The sequence below is a fragment of the Zosterops lateralis genome, assembly GCF_965231275.1.
Source record: "Zosterops lateralis genome assembly, chromosome: 7".
Classification (NCBI taxonomy): domain Eukaryota; kingdom Metazoa; phylum Chordata; class Aves; order Passeriformes; family Zosteropidae; genus Zosterops; species Zosterops lateralis.
The window spans coordinates 22773544-22791249 of NC_139767.1; the positions used below are offsets into that span (position 1 = coordinate 22773544).

At 62.1% G+C, this 17706-nt stretch overlaps 2 protein-coding genes across 8 annotated transcripts; one reads left to right on the plus strand and one right to left on the minus strand.

Moving 5' to 3' along the window:
* Positions 1-253: 253 nt before the first annotated feature.
* On the plus strand, positions 254-11797 carry PTPRN (protein tyrosine phosphatase receptor type N; the record flags this gene model as incomplete). The annotated part of the gene is made up of 23 exons (XM_083864888.1): positions 254-347; positions 1993-2043; positions 2234-2347; positions 2580-2685; positions 2805-3003; positions 3160-3484; positions 3692-3808; positions 3937-4016; positions 4092-4378; positions 4844-4930; positions 5084-5163; positions 5379-5443; positions 7719-7931; positions 8062-8271; positions 8360-8507; positions 8673-8746; positions 9046-9123; positions 9257-9376; positions 9485-9651; positions 10725-10778; positions 10896-10960; positions 11049-11122; positions 11223-11797. 23 exons carry the CDS (start codon positions 254-256, stop codon positions 11292-11294), a joined length of 2880 nt encoding a protein of 959 aa, XP_083721014.1. The 3' UTR covers positions 11295-11797.
* A 179-nt stretch (positions 11798-11976) lies between these two features.
* DNAJB2 (DnaJ heat shock protein family (Hsp40) member B2) lies at positions 11977-17455 on the minus strand. 7 transcript variants are annotated; one of them, XR_014590525.1, is made up of 10 exons: positions 17301-17455; positions 16366-16454; positions 15190-15299; positions 14707-14760; positions 14445-14561; positions 14180-14269; positions 13950-14055; positions 13750-13820; positions 13018-13529; positions 11977-12379 (listed from the first exon to the last, which is right to left on the minus strand). XR_014590525.1 is itself a non-coding variant. In XM_083865173.1 (10 exons), the coding sequence occupies exons 2-10, from the start codon at positions 16428-16430 to the stop codon at positions 12369-12371; spliced, it is 849 nt and encodes a 282-aa protein (XP_083721299.1). In that variant the 5' UTR covers positions 16431-16454; positions 17301-17453; the 3' UTR covers positions 11977-12368. The 7 variants fall into 7 exon arrangements, 1 of the variants encoding a protein (XP_083721299.1); XR_014590526.1 differs by having other exon boundaries at positions 14445-14564; XR_014590527.1 differs by lacking the exon at positions 17301-17455 and adding an exon at positions 16968-17118 and having other exon boundaries at positions 14445-14564.
* Between the last annotated feature and the right edge of the window lie 251 nt (positions 17456-17706).

Consider the following 17706-nt stretch of genomic DNA (forward strand, 5'->3'; position numbering starts at 1 on the left):
TCCACCGCCTCTCCCCGGAGCGAGGCGTGATTGGCCCCGCTGGACAGCGGAGGGCGTGAGCGCGGCCTTGAGGGCAGCCGCGCGGGTCTCTGATTGGCTGAGGCGCGGAGGGGCGGGGCGCCGCGGCAGCGCGCTGCGCGCCATTGGCGGGGCGGCGGCGGCGGGCGGGGCGCGCGGCGCGGCGGGGCGCGGGTTGGCGGCGGCGGCGGGGGCGCGGCCGGCGGGTGCGCCATGGTGCGGCCGTGAGCGGAGCATGGGGCGGCGGCTCCTCCGGGCGCTCCTCTGCCTCCTCCTCCTGGCCGGCCGCGGGCAGCTGCGTGACGGCGCCGCCGCCACCGCCGCACACGGTGAGACCGCGACCCCGGGCAGGGCGGCTTTGCCCCGGGCTGCGCGAGGGCCGGACGGAGATTCCCGGGGAATGGCGGGGCACGGGGACTCCGCGGCCGGTGCGGTCGCCGCCGCTGTAGGGTGCTGTCACGGCGTGCGGCGGCGGGTCCGGCCCCCGGCGGATAGCGGGACAGGGCGGCCCGGGACCGGCCCCGCGGGTCCGCCATCGGCACCGGGGACGCCCCTCTCCCGGGGCTGCCGGGCCGCTGGGTGTGCTAACCCCGGGGCGCCCCGCCGGCTGTGGAGTGTCCGCCCCGCCGGGCCCGAGAGCCAGCAGCCACGGGACGGGAGCAGAGCGGTGCTTGCTCATGCCCGGGGCAAAGCCGGTGCCTGGGGCTGCCGCAGGGATGGGGAGCCCGGGCCAGCGGCCCTGAGCGCGGCTTCCTCCGGGACTGTGCCGCCCTTTAGCCGCCCTCCGCCTGTAAGTGCGACCCGCCCGGGCCGATGCACCCGCTGTTCTCCAGGTCGGTCCGTGCGGTCCGTGCCTGGGGCTCCCGGGGCCCCGCGTGTCGCTGTCGATAGCAGGGCTCAGCCCCCGGCACGGCACGGCGCGGCCCCGGCTCCGCTGACTCACTACCGGGCGCCCGGGGCTGCTGCGCCCCCCGTCCTCCAGCGGCCCGGGAGCGCCGGATGGATCCGCCTGCCCCGCGGGGGCCCCGCTGCAAGGAGCAAGCAGGGAACGGTGCCGGGACGGCTGCGGCCGAGCCCTCTCCTGGCCGGGGGAGACTCCCTGAACTGGGGCCGCCGCCCCTCCCGGCGGAGCGGGCGGTCTCGGCGGGAGAGCGCTGCGCCGGTTCAGCACCGCGGACAGCGCCGGCCCCGCCGCCCCGGCCCGGCCCCCGCCCCGCCGGCCCCGGGGTCTCCCCCGGCAGTGGGTCCTGTGCCCCCACCCGCGTGGCCTCGGCCTCAGGGGACGTTGGCCCGGGGGTGCCGGGGTTCCCAGGACCCTCATCCCCACTAGCCCCCTTCCCCCGCGGTGAGCTTGACGGGCCCCTCCCTCCCCTCCCCCCGGTTGTTTTCTCGTTCCTTCCTTGCCATCCGGGGCTGAGTCATCGCCTGCTGCCGTCTCGCTGCTGACGGTCTTGGACCGAAACGGGGGGGGAGAGGAAGGGGGAAGCCGCCCCCTGCCCAAGTGCTGTCCGCCGAAGGGGCTGGAGATGTACACACCCCACACCCCCAACAGCACTACATCCGTGCTTTGGGGTCCGCCTCGCAGGGAGAGTAGATTCCGGTGTCACTGGGTTGCGTCCCTTCCTCGTAGTACCACATGTAGGAGGGCAGCAGATGTGGTTTTGCAGGTCTCTGCTGCCTCAGTCTTACCTTCCTAACTGCCAGCACCCCAAAAAACTCCAGGCCTTCCCCGCTCTCCAGAGCCAAGGGCATACTTTCTATACAGCCCCCATCTTGTCTCTGAGGGCAGAAAAGACTGGCACCGAGCCTCTGTCATGGGCTACAAAGCCGTGTCCCCTCCCACCATCACCACATTGCATCTCTGTGCTGCTTTTCTGGAGTGTAGGGATCCCCCAAGCAGCTGGTGATGAGCAGATTCCATAGGAGTCCCCCTTGGATGCTGTGCTGACTGGCCTGTCTGTCTATCTGTCCCAGGCTGCCTGTTTGACCGAAGGCTGTGCTCCCCACAGGAGGTGTGTGTGCAGGGTAAGTGGCTGGCAGGGCCTCAAGGATCCCCTCTCCCTTCCCAAGTGTGTGTGAAGGGTACAGGGGTGCCTTGCAAGGGAACCTGGGGTGCATTGCAGGGGGCATGGCAGGAGAAAGGTGGGGCTGTGCCTGGACATCCTCACATTGGAGTGTTTGTTCATCCGGTCCCGCTGTTGTCCTTCTCTTGCAGATGGGCTGTTTGGGCAGTGCCAGGTGGGCTCCATGCAGGACAGACCCTACTTCCAGGTCACGTCTCCCGTGCTCCAGCGTCTGCAGGATGTCTTGCGGCATCTCATGGCACAAGGTGAATAGGGGAGTGTGGGGGAAGTCTCTGCGACCCTGCAGGGAGGGGGTGTGTCAGAATTGCCTAGTGGCTCTAGAGCTGTCCGTGGTCCTGCTGGCCCAGGGGCCAGGGTGGGCTGAGAGAATGGGGTCAAACCCAGACCATAGGACACAGAATATCAGGATGGCATCCCATGCACTCACACCATGGTTCCCAGGCTGCCTCCATGTCTCACAGCCTCTTCCCATGGCAGGGCTCTCGTGGCAGGATGGCATCACCCAGTATGTGATTTCTCAGGAGATGGAGCGCATCCCCCGCCTCCGCCTGCCACCTTCGCTGGAGCCGGTGGCCAGGGACAGGTAGGATAGCGCCAGCAGAGCTCAGTGGAGCAGCGAGGGCTTTGTCCTCCTAATGGCGTTTAGGGGAGAGACCTCCCCCTTTACCCAGGTGAGTTACTCCAGCGCTGTTTGCCTTTGAGGTTCCTGCCTCTCCGCAGCGAGCCCCGGCGAGCCCCGCTAGCCCCAGACCCTGGCCTGCCAGCAGCTCAGCATTTGGAGCCGCCCCCACCACTGCTGCTTTCCCCTCTGGTGCAGCGGTACCTGGAGCACGTCCTGCTGCCCTCCCCACCCCAGCTGGGCTACGAGGACGCTCTGCTCAATCCTTACTCCTACCACAAGGTAAGCTGGAGAGTGAGCGCCTTCTCCTGGGCAGAAAAGCAGAGATTGACAGGGAGCTGCTGTGCGCCCGGCACCTTTCTTCTGGTGCTGGATACCCCCTGCCTCCAGCATAGGGTGACGGGACCCTGCAGGGTTTGACATGTGTTTTGGTTGCAGTTCGGCTATCAGGATGGTGCCCACCAGCATCCCAGCAGCTCAGCCAGGCAGAGCTCTGAGACCTCCTCGCTGCTGGGCCGGGTCCCTGCCCAGACCCTTTTTGGGGCTGGCCCTGTGCCCTCCTATGGCGGGCAGCCAGGAGTGGACGGGGGGCATCTTTTCCAGGACTTGGGCATGCTTTCCCTGCCCAGAGAGAAAGCTGGCCGCACGGACCCTGCCAGCACCAGGCTCCAGCACAGCTTGCGGCTCCCCAGTGACTACAGAAACATGGAAGAGAGGGAGCAGCAAGCACTCCTGGCTGCCCAGCCACCCTCTGCACAGACGGGTACCTTGTTCTCCAGCCAGGCACCAACCCTTTTCCCCATCCTGTACCCACAGCCACGAGTTCCTTGTGGCTCGCACTTTCCCTCTTTGGGTTTATGCCCATGGTCAAAATATACCCACAACCCCACCTGCTCCATCTGCTTCATCCCTGGCCCCTCATCTCCATGTGGATGTAGAACATTCAACCTGATGCTACATCCTCTTGCAGATGCTGCCCTGAAGAGACTGGCTTCTCTCCTGGCCAGCTATGGCCTGGGGCTGCCAGAACTGAGTCCCCAGCAGATAAGCAGCCTATCCACCCTCCTCCAGCTGCTCCAGAGCTCTGGTGAGCTGGGTGCAGGGGTGGGACAGGCAGGGACTGGCAGAAGCAGGTGCTGGTGTGCCCTGTTTCAGGGTAGGGAGTGTTGCCTTTTGGGGTGGGTGCTGCAGGACCTTTGTCTCTCTCCTTTCCAGGTGTTGCTGGCCCTGAAGTGCCCACAGCGAAACGGGTGGGTTTGCAGCAGGGTGATGCTGGAGGAGGTGCCATGCCACAGGTGGGATGAGGGGGAGGAGACATTTCCCCAAGACTCTCCTCAGAGATTCCAGCTTCTCCCTTTTCCTCCCTTCAGGTGATGGAGGGGGACATGCAGCATGGAGAGGAGCCAGTGCCCCCTGTCTCCACTGTGCCACCCCCCAAAATCGCAGCCACCAGCTCCCCAGGGGATGGAACAAAGGGCAGGGCAGCATCCTCACCAGCCCCCCAGGCTGAGCCACAGCAGGGACACAGTGGGGATGCACTCAGCCCCAGAAAGCACATTGTGGTGGAGAAGAAGAGCTACACAGAAAGGAAGGACAGTGGGGCACAGCAGGGGACGCGGCCACTAGACGAGTATGGCTACATCGTCACAGACCAGAAGTGAGAGCTTGGGGTCAGGCAACGGGTTTTGCATGTGTGAAGGGTCTCTATCTCCCCACCAACAGCTGTCACAGCTTCACATGTTTGACCAAACCTGTTGGGTCTTTGGTATGCTCGGGTTTCTATGGGGTCAGCTCCCTCTGATCCATTCTCTCTACTCACAGTCCTTGTTCCACCCCAAAGCCTTCCTTTCCCAGCCCACAGCAAAGCCGAGCTTACTGTTGCAGGATGGAAGGCTGGGAGTGTGTGTACATGAATGTCTCTGTGCACATTGTGTGCAAGGGAGGGTCAGCTCACCCCCACCACAACACGTGCCACACTTACCTCCTGCCCACCCTGACACCTGTTTTTGCCATGTGCTTGGGACTCCCTGAGCCTGCCTGTCCCTCTTCCCTGGCTATGGGGAGCACGGGGCTGTCCTCTCATCCCTGCCATCTCCTCCTCACCCTGAAACTGTCCCCACAGGCCCCTAGGGTTGGCTGCTGGTGTGCAGCTGCTGGAACTCCTAGCCAAGCACCTTCACCTTTCCACCGCCAGCTTCATCAACATCAGGTGAGGGACATGGTGCCATGGGGTGCTGCTGCCTCAGCCCTGGCCATGCTCAGCACTCCCAGGCAGGGGGAGAGGAGGGGCTGGGCTGTGGTGAGGGTGGGTAGGGAGTCTGCATTTCCAGGTCTCACACTGTGTCCCCCCTCTCCCCGGCAGCGTTGTGGGTCCTGCACTTACCTTCCGCATCCGACAGAACCCCCAGAACTTCTCACTGGCAGATGTGGCCAGCCAGACTGGTGAGTTGGCAGTGTCCCCCTGATCTTGTTCCTCACTTTCCCTCCCAGCTGTGGGATGCCCCCTCCTAGAGACCAGGGAGAGAGGGCTCCTACCTTTCCTCCCTTTGCCTTTGGGTAAATTGGGCAGCTGTCGGATCTATCCCTTGGCTCGGTTTCTGGGGGGTCTCTTGTGTGGAGGGGAAACATGCCTCTGACCATCTCCTCCCTGTCCACAGAGCAAGTGAAAGGAGAGCTGGAGCATGAGCTGGGCCTGAAGATTGTGCAAACAGGAGTGGGAGAGGTAGGAGTGAGCAAGGATTCCATCCCTTGGGACTGGGGTGGACAGGGATAGGGGAGTGGGGATGCTGCCACTGGGTACAAGCCAGGAGCCCCCAGCCCTGGGGTACAGGGGTCTTAGTGAGTGAGCTGTCCCTGCAGAGTAGAGGAGACTGGGGATTTGAGATGCTGTGTTGGAGATAGACTCCATTCCTGTGTTGGAGAACTCCTGTTGGAGACTGCTCCATCCTGTCTGTTTATCATCCCCCTCCACTGCCTGGCAGCACAAATCCTGCCCAGGGCTCTTGGCTCTTTACAAAACAAAAGCTCTGCAGTGTTTGAAGGCACTCCCAGAGGCTTTTCTTCCCCCCCCCCAAGACTGGGGGGCTGCAGGCTGTATCCCTCAAGGCTCATCCTCACCCTTGCCTTCCTCCAGCCTGCACATCCATCTCAGCTGTGTGGGCACTTGAGCACTGGGGTGTTCCCAGAGCACCCCACAAACCATAGCTTGGCAGGCAAAATGCTGTCATGTCCCAAGAGAATGGCAAAGCAGCTGGAGGTAGGGATGGAACAGGAACCATCTGTTTGGAGAGGGGTTACCCCTCCTCATGCTCCTCTGGGGAGCCACAGGAACAGTCTCCTGGGGCAGGGAACAGGGGTTGGAGATAGGGACCAAGCCTGGCTCCCATGTTTGCAGCCTGAGGAGGAAAAATGGTGTAGCACATCCTCAGCCTAGTGTCCCCATTTCTCCCTTCTTGTCATGTGGTTGTGAGCAGGAAGAAAGGAAGGAAGGGGGAACTTTGGAGGAGACCATGAAGAAGGGGTGGCCTGGCCACTGAGGCAACCTGTCTCTATCAGCAGTATGCAGAGCGTGTCTATCGCAATGCCTTTTGATCAGGCAGGTGGCAGGAACCGAGAGAGATGTCAGAGATGACAGAGATGGAGCTCTGAGGAAGCTGAGGCAGCTTTGCAAGCCCCCTTCTGCACTGCCCTTTCTAGTTCTAACCAGCTTGTGCTTTTCCTTCATTCTCTCCTGGCTCTGGACTTGGTGGGACTGGTGCAAGATTTGAGGAAGAGGGATGTAGAGAAGCAGGGTGACAGCAGGGCCTGGGCAGGCCTTGGGAGAGAAGTCCCTTCTATCCACCCTGGCTCTGCTGACACCTCCAGAGGCTGCAGGACTGCTCCTGGTTGGCTGCCCCGGGGAGCTGGGAGATGCTGGGCTTGGTGGGTGCCCTGGCTGCAGGACTGGCTGGAGCCTGATGGCAGTCGGGTGCTGGCAGGCAGATGGCAGCAGGGACACCTAGGCTGGGGACATCCCCAGGCTATGATGATGATGATGTAGTTGATGATGGTGCAGTGTTCCCTCGGTAACTTCATCAGGGTCATAGCCAATGGGAGGCTGTGGCAATGAGGTAATGCAAGGCTCTGGCAGCTCATTGGGCACAGGATGTTTGAATTGGTGATGCCCCAGCATCCCTGTGTGCTGCTCTAGCTGGACCTAGGCAGTCATGGCATTGACAGGAAGGTCTTGTCCAGCAAGGTCTGAGCAACATCCTATTCCAGCAGGGGACTGGCATGGATTGGGGTGTCTCCCACAATCACAGGGAAGGAGCTCTAGAGACACTACCTGCAAGATGGCAGGGGCTGCTCTGTGTCCTCACTGAGGAGGGCAACAGGGAGGACTTGTCCCCTAGCTGCTACAACTGGGATGGTACCAGCAGTGATGGCAGTGCTGGCATATTCCCAACCCTGCCTCCCTCAATGTTCTGCTGTGGAGCAGTGCTTGCAGGGGAGAGCCAGCCTCAGTCGGGAAGGTCCCCTGGGAGTAGTGCACCCAGTGCTGCAGTTGCCTATCTTACACCATTACGTCCTTGGGCTGAATTTGGCCCTTGTTGATCTCTCCAGCTGGACAGAAAGACGTCATGGAACCAAAGTTCTAAGGGGCTACTGCCTGCCTTGTAGAAGGGCAGTCCAAGCTGGGTCTGCCTCAGGCAGCAGCCCTGAGTGCTGGAAGCAGGGAAGCAGGAAGTCATTGCTACCTGGGCTTGGCAAAGCTCCTCCAGTTCCAGGGACACCCTTGTAACAGTGCCCCATGTGACACGTAGGTGGGTGCACTCTGCCTCACCCCAGTGACACCAGCTCTTCCCCAGCTGAGAGTGCTGGGAGAATCAGCACCCTCAAAAAGGGGAAGGAAGAGCCCTTTCACTGTTTTAACCCCCAGCAACCCCAAATGTGCAGCAGAATCGGCTCTCTGCCCCCCAGCCCTATGCTAACTAACCCTTACTTGGCTTGCTCCCCAGCGAAATGAAGCTGCTGCCTACTCACGCCCATCCCGCTTTGGGGACGGCTTCCACTCGGTGCTGCTGACCTTCATCGCGCTGGCCTGCGTGGCCGTCATTGCCATCGCCGTGTCCGCCGCCTTCTGCCTGCGCCGCCATGCCAAGCAGCGGGAGAAGGAGCGCCTGGCTGCCCTGGGGCCAGAGGGTGCTGCCGACACCACCTTGGAGTACCAGGTAGGGCCCTGCGGGATGTGGGACACTGCAGGATGCGTCACTGCCACGTGTCAGCATCACTCGGGGTGCACGGAGCTGCCCTGTGGCAGCGCTGTGGCCAAGGGACAGGGCTCTCGCTGGGATTCCCCAGGAGCTGTGCCGCCAGCACATGGCTGCCAAGTCTCTCTTTGGCCGCACGGAGGCACCGGCGGCACCAGCGGAGACTTCGAGGGTCAGCAGTGTCTCATCCCAGTTCAGCGACGCTCCACAGCCCAGCCCCAGCTCCCACAGCAGCACACCCTCCTGGTGCGAGGAGCCTGTCCAGTCCAACATGGACATCTCCACCGGACACATGATCCTGGTGAGCCAGCCTGGAGGGGTGCCAGCCCTCTCCCCAGCCCTGCATCTGCTCCTCTGCTGCTAGGCTGACTCCTGTCCCTCTGCCCCAGGCCTACATGGAGGACCACCTCCGCAACCAGGACCGGCTGGCCAAGGAGTGGCAGGCCCTCTGTGCCTACCAAGCTGAGCCCAGCATATGCTCCATTGCCCAAAGTGAAGGCAACCTGAAGAAGAACCGCAACCCTGACTATGTGCCCTGTGAGCATCCCAGCCACCCTGCCTGAGGGATCAGCCCCAGGGACTAGCTGTCCTGCCAGAGCAGGGCGTGGGGTGTGGGGACGCTCAGGGCCATGGCTGTCAGCAGCATTAGTGTTCCCACAGCTCTTCTAGCCACTCACCAAACCTCCTGGCTTGTTCCCCCAGATGATCACGTGCGGATCAAGCTGAAAGCCGAGAGCAACCCATCCCGCAGTGACTTCATCAATGCCAGTCCAATAGTGAGTGATCACTGGGGGCTCCTGCCTTGCCACCCTGCTCCTTGATATGTCCAGCCCAGGTGAGGTTTTCACTCTGGGATAGAGCTAGACTGAAGTTACATCCCTGAGGGCTACAAGTGTGAGCTTTTTGCCTGCCCCATTGCTCAAACAATTGTTAAATCCCATTTGCCTCCTGGCTGGGGCATCTGAATCTCCCTTCCCAACCTTCCTATCATCCCTGGAGTATCCCCCTACTCCTTCAAGTGTCACCAACCCCTGGCCGAAGAGTGTGAAATCTGATATCCCTTTTCCTGCTCCAGATTGACCACGACCCACGGATGCCAGCATATATTGCCACGCAGGGGCCACTGTCCCACACTATTGCTGACTTCTGGCAGGTGAATGTCATGCAGCTGTGCCAGCCCATTGGGGTCCCTTTGTGTTCTGCCCACAAAATGGGTCACAGGGGCTTGACTGCCCTCCCACCTGGGCTGTGTCCCAGTAGTGAAACCCCCTCTGCCTTGCCCACAGATGGTGTGGGAACATGGCTGCACTGTCATTGTCATGCTGAGCCCGCTTGCTGAGGACAGTGTCAAGCAGTGTGACCGCTACTGGCCAGATGAAGGCTCCTCTCTTTACCACATTTATGAGGCAAGTGTGGCAGGTAGCCTGGGGCATGGAGCATCCTCCAGCCCCTGTCCCCTTGAGTGCAGCTGCCTTGCCCAGCACTGATGCCCACAGTCTGCCTCACTTGGGCAGGTGAACCTGGTGTCAGAGCACATCTGGTGTGAGGATTTCCTGGTGCGCAGCTTCTACCTGAAAAACGTGCAGTCACAGGAGACCCGCACCCTGACGCAATTCCACTTCCTCAGCTGGCCGGCCGAGGGCATCCCCACCACCACCCGGCCCCTCCTTGACTTCCGCAGGTGAGCACCCACCTGGCACTGTGCCAGCCCTTGGGGAGCCAGCGGTGATCCCAAATGCAGGCCACCAATGGGCGAGGACATCACTGCCACGATAATGAGGGTCAGGGCAATGGCACGGACCAGGTGCAGGGACTAGGAGCTGCCATGGATGGGAGGGAGCACAAAAGACAGGTTTTGGCCAGCTTGGGATGAAGTTCAACAGAGTTTGTTGAGTAAGAAACCTTTGCTTGAGGTTGCCAGGGCTCTCCAGCCTTCAGAGTGAGGGTTGGAAAGTGCTTTACCCCAGAGCTGGCATGGAGGGCAGCATTCACTGGCACCTTCCCCAGCCATGGATGTAAGAAGAAATCCCCAGAGCCAGCCTTAAACTGGCTGTGACCCATTGCTCCCAATGCCCTATAGCCAGTGGTGGATCCCCAGCTAGCCCAGGGCAAGAGCTGCAGGACTGGGACTGCTCCCAGGAGACTTGCCTGCCCAGGTCTTTAGGTCCCAGGGTGGTGGTGGGCTCTTGCCAGGCACAGGCCACTCACTGACCCTAAGTTGTGTGGGGCAAGGGACCCAGCCTAGGGCAGCGGGGGGTGGGTCTCTGAGCATGTTGCCCTCCTCTCAGCCCTGCTCACGCTCTCTCTCTCTGTCTGTCTGTCTCTGTCTCTCTCTCGCAGCTGCCGGCGTCATTTTTGTGATTTGCAGCTAGTAATCTGGCTCCAGTTGCATAGTCACAAAAGTGATCGTTGGCAGCCGTGCCTGCTGCATGGAGCATGCCAGGAGCCCCACCGGCGCCTGGCCCCCAGCTTCACACCCCACCGGACCAGAGCCGCTCCCTGGGGGTCCCACCACTGCTCCCCTCCCCAGGCTGGGCTGAGGAACTGAACTCTCCCTGCCCCAGCCACTTTCCACTTGTGGTCCCCATCCCATGTCCAGCACCATTGTGGAGGCAGGAGGAGCCATGAGCGGGACCCCCAGGGCCACATCATGGTGTGCTGCTGCTCTGCCCCACTGAGCACAGCAAGGGACACCTAGCAGAGCCTTGACCCTGGCACAGCAGGGCACTGATCTGTTCCCTCTTATCTTTGCAGGAAGGTGAACAAGTGCTACCGGGGTCGCTCCTGCCCTATTATTGTGCACTGCAGGTACTGCAGGGGATGGAGGGGCATTTGGGCTTAAGGGTGACTGAGGGCTGGGACCTGCTGCCCAGGACCAGTCCCACTGGAAGCAGCTCCCCTGGACCAAGCATCTGTGTTTTGCAGTGATGGTGCAGGCAGGACTGGGACGTACATCCTTGTCGACATGGTCCTGAACCGAATGGCCAAAGGTAGGTGCAGGGAAGCACTGTTTCTGCCCTGTCCATGAGTTTGGCCTGTGAACTCCCCTCCTAGCACTCCTCTCTCCCTCTGCCCCAGGGGTGAAGGAGATAGACATAGCTGCTACGCTGGAGCACATCCGAGATCAGCGGCCTGGTATGGTGCAGACTAAGGTACGCCCCAAACTGGGGATCCTCTCCCTCCACATAAGCATGCAGAGCCCCTGGGGCTGGGCTGGCAAGGACCCTCATGTCTCCTGCTGTGCTCCTGCAGGACCAGTTTGAGTTTGCACTGACAGCTGTGGCTGAGGAAGTGAATGCCATCCTGAAGGCACTGCCGCAGTGATGGCGAGGAGCCCTCTCTCCCCCCTCTTGTCTGCCCCCTGCCCTGCGCTTTGCACTCTCCTCACCAGCCTCTGGGGCTGCTCTCCCTGTAAAATGGTGTCTGTGCTTCTGGCTCTGTTCCCCCTGCCCCCAGGCACCCCTTCCCATCTCTCCAAGGACACTGACCTCAGGCCCTCTGTGTGCAGGAACCCCATCACACCCACTGTTACCTCAGAGGGGACAGGGCTTGTGGCCCCTAAGCCCTGTGGAGGGGGACACCAGGTGGTGCTGCTGGGAGCTGGCAGGGGGACTCCCCAACCTGTCAGTTCTCTGTTAGCCCTCTTCCTGTACCCATGTGGAGGGCAGAAGTGGGGGCAGTTGGGGGGGAACGTGGGGTGCAGGGGGGCCTGGCCCAGCCCCATTCCAGGTCCCCTTTGTGTGCTCCCTGCCTAGTCACTCGAGCAGAAGAAAAATTTCTAGAGAACTATAATTTTGTATCTTGATGTGAATAAAGTTCTTGTGTCACGTTCGTGCAGCTGCAGCCAGGCCTCGCCTCTGACTGTGTGTATTGGGATGGCACAGGGAGGAAATCTCATGTTTGTCCATCTCTATCCCTGCACTCTGCAACTGCCAGTGTACAGCTCACATGAAGGCAAAGACAAGAACTCTGCATCCCCAGCCCAGAAAGACCCCACAGCAGAAGCTACTGCAAACAGGTTTATTGACAGCTGTTAGCAGAAGGGGGTCAGAGAGGGGGGGGCTATAGCGAGGAGGGGGGCAGAGCCCAGCCCTGCTGGCTGAGCCCAGCCATGCTGCCCCTCGCTGCATACAGCCAGCATCCCCACCGGCAGCCTAATCTACAGCAATCCCCACCACCCCACTCTCCACCACCCTGTGGTGCCTAGGGCCTCTCCCCCCAGCCCCAGGTATTGCTCGGCCATAAGCCCTGTCATGCCCCCCTCACCGCATCCCACGGAGCCAGAGGGTGCTGGGGGAAGGGGGTGGCAGGGGGTGGCCGTGCAGGGAGAAAGCGGAGTCCTGGTTGGGAGAGCCTCCGTGGGCGAGTGGGCGTGCGCGGTCCCCGGGCGCAGCAGCCTCAGAACACACCTGGGGAGACAAGCGGAGGGGGGTACACAACAGCACCTGTGAAATCCTCCTCGGCCAAGGGCTGAAGAGAGGCAGGGATGGAGGGAGGAAGGTCCCAGGCAGAGGAGGAAGACAGCCAAGGCAGAACTACAGGCAATGGAGAGGGTAGAAACACTTGTGAACATCACGGAGGGTCACTGCTGCTGTGGAAAGCAAGGAAGGACAGTGCCCTGGAGGGTGGACAAGGCATATGGAAGGGAGTGACCAGGCAGAGTCTGCAAGACGACAGGAGGAGGGAGTACAGGCAGGAGCAACAGCATCCAAAGGGAAGAGACAAGACACAAGGCACCAAGCAGAGGCTATGTGCACAGCCCTCCTTGCAAGGATGGGAGCTCAACTCAGCACTCCCCACAGCCCAGGCAGGGGCAGGCTGCAGTCAGGGAGGCACCTGCTGGAGACCCTGCCTGCTTGCAGGGCTGGCAGGGAGAGAGGGGCAGGCACAACCAGAGCATGCCTGCCCATGGGCCACCCATGCTTCCAGGAGCCAGGGCAGGGAGCTGCCCCTCTTCCTGAAACCCCATCAAGGGGGCTCCTCTTCAAGCCACTACTTCCAAGTCTGGGAGCCTCCAACGCGGGGATGCCACTAGCCATCCACTCACCTGAGCAAGGAGGCAGGGCAAAAGAGACCCCCTCCCTTGCTAGGGGAGGAAGGAGCTGAGTTCCAAGCAGTGGGACTCCACCCCTGCTTTCCTTTCTCTGCCCCACACTCAGAGCAGGGGGCAGTGCCACAGCTTCATTTTGGGGGCAGGTTCGTGCCCCACTGTAGCAGAACTGCTGGCCCCAAGTGGCTCCTGCTCCAGCCTCCCCCGGGCACCACGGGCTCTGTGGGTGGAGGACGGGCTGCTGTGGCTGCCCCCCGGTGCCGACAGGGAGCCGGGGCTGTGCCCACCTGCTTGGTGGTGCCCCGCGGCTTCCATCTCAGAGAGGCTGTAGGCCATGGCCAGCTGCAAGTCCTCATCCTCGTCCTCGCTATCCGTGTAGAGGCAGACAGGTGAGGAGCTCGAGGTCTGGTGTGGGGCCGGTGCTGGTGATGAGGGGGGCCGTGGCCTGGGGAAGGCTTGCTGCTCACGCCGGCTCAGCTCCAGCCCCAGCGCCATGTCATCAGGAACACCTGTGGGGACAGGGGTTGCGAGACTCATCCACTCCAGTTCCCCAAAGCTGGTGTGGGGCCCTGGCACCTCCAATTCACCCCACCAATCCTTTAGAGCAGAGCTCCAAATCAGGGCCAACCAAGGCTCAGTCCAAAATGAAGCCTGGATACAGCACCTCCCAGACACCCAAAGGGAAAGGGCGCAGAGCTCAACAACTCAGTCTGCAGTGCCATTTCTCACCATCGATGTGGATCGACTTTAGTTCCCCATCCTCCTCCACTTCCACCCGCTCACGCCCATTCTCAATAATCCTGCAGACAGACAAACAGATGGACAGTCAAGGACCATGCAGGAAGTGCACCACAGCAGGAAGTTGCAGGGTCAGAGGCCTGCTGGTGGAGAGAAGTCTGTGGGAGCAAGGTGGGTTAGCACGCCCTCACCTCTTGGTGGTGATACGCCTGCCATTAACAAAGGTGGTGGAGGTGGAAACAGAGCGGAAGCCCAGTCCTGCATCTGCACCAGAGCTGAAGGATGAGGCAAAGAAATCTAGACAAGGGAGCAACAAGGTTGGTGCCAGGGTAGGTGGCAAGAGGAGGGCAGGGGACAGACTGCCCAGGGGAACATGGTGTTCTAGGACTCCCTTGCTGGGAGGAGTGGCAGTGTCTCCTACCTGAGGTTCCTGGGAAGGGGGAAAAGAAATGGCCTCCCCCATGGTGCCGGGAGCCAGGTCCTCGCAGCTCAGAGAAGGGCAGCATGTCATCTGAAAGGCAGGTGTGCCCCAGTCAGCATTACCCTATCAACTTCGTGAACCAGAAGCAGGGCACTGATGTGGGAACCCTCTGCCAGAGCCAGCTGTGAGCTCCATCCCTAAGCTCAGTGGCTGCCCCACAGACAGAGAGATGCCCAAGAGCCAGCCTCCCCTGTCCCACACGCACCAAAGAATTCAGCAAAGGGGTCTCGTCCGCCAAAGAAATCCCGGAAGACGTCATGAGCGCTGCGGAAGGTGAAGGTGAACTCGGGGGCCCCAGCACTGGCCCTGGAACCCCCTGGTCCTGCTGGAGGGAAGACACTCAGTCTTAAATAGAGCCCTAGGTGACATCTCTCCTGAAGGGTGGGGAGTCCTGGTGGCACTGACCCACAGCAGATCTTCAGACAGGGATGTATCCAGAGCTGCACTAACCCCACAGCCCTACTCACCTGCTCCCATAAGTCCATCCTTGCCATAGCGATCGTAGACATCACGCTTCTGCTCTGGAAGAAGAAAGGAGGCTGCAGGGAAGCTGGCTGCCAGGTGGACACAGGAGCACTGACACCTCTCCCAACTAGGGGAGGTGCAGAACAGCAGGGAGCAAGAGCAGGTGGTTGGCACAAGCCCCTTCCACCCCAACACTGCACCCAAACCCAAGCAAAACCACTGGGAAAGAATGCAAAAGCTTCAGCCCCACTGGGGAGATCCCACCGTGGATGCCAACAGCTCAGCATCTCTCCCAAGGGCTGTTTTGGGAGACGCATGAGGAAGCAACCAAGCCCCACAAGCTGTGTGGTAAAGCTGTAGGGACCCACTGCCTCCTGGGGACAGCCAAGGATGCAACCTGTGTGATCCCAGAAGCGGGACATCCCAGTGTGAACAGTCCCAAGGGTGGGCACACACACGCACGAGACATCATGGTGGCCTCTTACTGTCCGACAGCACTTCGTATGCCTCGGCGATCTCCTTGAACCTCTGCTCAGCATACTCCTTGTTGTCTGGGTTTTTATCCGGGTGCCATTTCAGCGCAGCCTTCCTGTACCTGCACAGAGGGGCGGTGATGGGCACACAGCAGCCCTTGGGCCAGCAACTCCTGTCTGAGCATGCACCTCCAAGCCCACTTCACCCAGCACCCTACAGCGTCAGACACTGAACAGGAGCTTCCTGGACTAGTTGTGCCTCCCAAAAAGAGTATGTGTTTTCATATATAAATATATACATATACACATGTATTTATGCATACATATACCAACACACACAAACTAAACAAACAAAACAGAAATAATTCCAGAACTACAGCACGACCACAGCAGTGCAATGTGTGCCCACCTCAGCTGCCCTCATTGATGGCTCTGGACAATGCTTACAGGTTTGTTCTGGAGCCTTCATGGGCTCCAGAGTGTGCATGGACCAGGGGTTGCTGGGGGCCCCTGGGGCCAGGAGAGCACCAGCAGCCCTCTCCTCCCCACTGCAGCTAGGTATGATTAACCCATGCTTCCCAGCTTCTCCCACTCACTCATGGGAAGCCCCCCACGGGGACCTCTGCCACCTGTTGGCAAGCCAGCAATCCGCTGCCATTCCCCTCAGGTGATGCCTCACCCCAGTGAAAGCAGCACACCTCAGCAGGGCACCAGGCAGGAGTTGCAGACTCAGGAGACTCTGTCAGCTCCCCAGTAGTACTTGGGGCACAGCACCAACCTGCCCACAGGGCCCACGTCCCTAAAAGGGGACACGCTGCTCTTCACCCTGTGAACTCCAGTCCCCTGACTTTGATGCCAGCAGAGTCCCTGTGCCCCAACCATCTGCCACCCCTGCACCCTCTGGCAGAGAAAAAGAGGGGACCCTCCAAACACCACTGAGACTCACCTCAAGCCCCAGGCTGACAGCAGGGAGAAAGGGACCAAACCCCACCAAAAGATGCCTTTGTATGGCAGCAAAGCCCAACCCCACTCTGGCATCCATACAAAGGAAACAAAGGCTGAATTGTCACCTCTGGAGCTGGGCCCTGTCCCCACAGCCCCCAAAGGGAGCCCCTGCCTTGCTGGCACCAGGTGGGGTGGCTTGGGGGATTCTGCCCTGCAGGCAGAGGCACGCTGCCATACACTTACGCCTTCTTGATGTCCTCAGCAGTGGCATTGCGGCTCACCCCCAGCGCTTCGTAGTAGTCCACCATGACGTGAGCTGTCCCACGGGGTCACTGCGGGGGGGGAAGACAAAATCAGAGGTCCACAGGCACAGCCCGGTAGTGGTGGGTGTGGGACAGCAAGGGCAGGCTGCTTACCCTCTCCAGCGCCCCGACCACCCACTGCCTCCCGAGAGCAACTCAGCACCACGCCAAGCCCAGCTCCCCAGCACCCTGCCCGCACCTCGGCCACCTGGGAGCACCTACAGCCCCAGCCGGGGGACCCTTTGCTGCTGACACACCGCCGTCCCGCCGGCGTCACCCCAATTTTCCCGGGAAAGGGTCCCTGCCGCTCTCTGCCCCCTGCCCCGGGGGCTCAGTCCTGGCCCGGGGGGGCGGCGGGAGGACGCAGCCCGCTAAGGTGCTTAGCGCCTGGAGCGGATTAAGGGCTCAACGGGGGATCCTCCCCGGCCCCGGGCATGCCGGGACACTTCCATCGGCCGGCCCGCTGCGGGTGGGGGACAGGAGCGGAATGCGGCCGCCGCAACCCCCCGATCCCCCCGGTTCTATCCCGGCCCCGGTACTCGCCCCCGGCCCGTGAGTCCCAGTGACGGGAGGGCGGTGCTGGCGCTGCCACCGGCACCAGGACGGCGGCGCTGGGACCGCCCCCCGGCCCGGCCGTAAACACGGCGCTGCCGGGGCCACCCGCCGCTGCTGGAAGTTTCCGCACCCCGCCCCGCCGCCGTCGCGGGCGGCCCTGGGCCGCGGCCAGCGCATCTGGGGCACCGGGAGGGGCGGCGGCGGCCTCACGGCGGGGGACGACACCGGCCTCGCTCCCGCCGTGCGCCACGGGCCGCCGCTCTCCGGTGTCCCCTTGCGCCCCGCTCCCCCCGTCCCGTCCCGTCCCGCCCCGGTGCCCACCTGAGAGCCACCGCCGAGCCCTCCCCGCCCGCCCGGGCCGCCCGCGGCCGGTGTCGCGCGTCCCCCGCGGCCGGGCCACCGCGGGCCTGGGGCGGGCCCGCCGCCTGACGGGCGGCGCCTGCAGCCAACCGCGGCCGCTGACGTCACGGCCCCGCCGGTCGCGGTGACGTAATGGGAGGAGCGTTCCAGCCGCGAGCGCGGCCGTTCCGCCGGTCGGGCCTGCCCGGCCCCGCCTCGGCCCCTCAGTCCTGTCTCAGTCCTGTCCTCGTCCCGGTCTCCGGCCCCGCGCCTGGGCCCCGGACAGCGCCAGCGAGGGGCGGGCGTTGTGGCGCCGAGCCGTCCCTCAGGTGCCGGTACTGACGGCGCACCGCTCCGGGCACGGCCGCAGCCCCCGGCGCCGCGGGCC

Coding starts and splice junctions, on each gene's coding strand:
- DNAJB2 (XM_083865173.1), bottom strand. CDS start 16,430: ATGGTGGACTACTACGAAGCGCTGGGGGTGAGCCGCAATGCCACTGCT. Junction 14,761..15,189: donor ATACGAAGTGCTGTCGGACA/GTAAGAGGCCAC, acceptor TTCTTCTTCCAG/AGCAGAAGCGTGATGTCTAC. Junction 14,270..14,444: donor CCCCTTTGCTGAATTCTTTG/GTGCGTGTGGGA, acceptor CCTGCCTTTCAG/ATGACATGCTGCCCTTCTCT.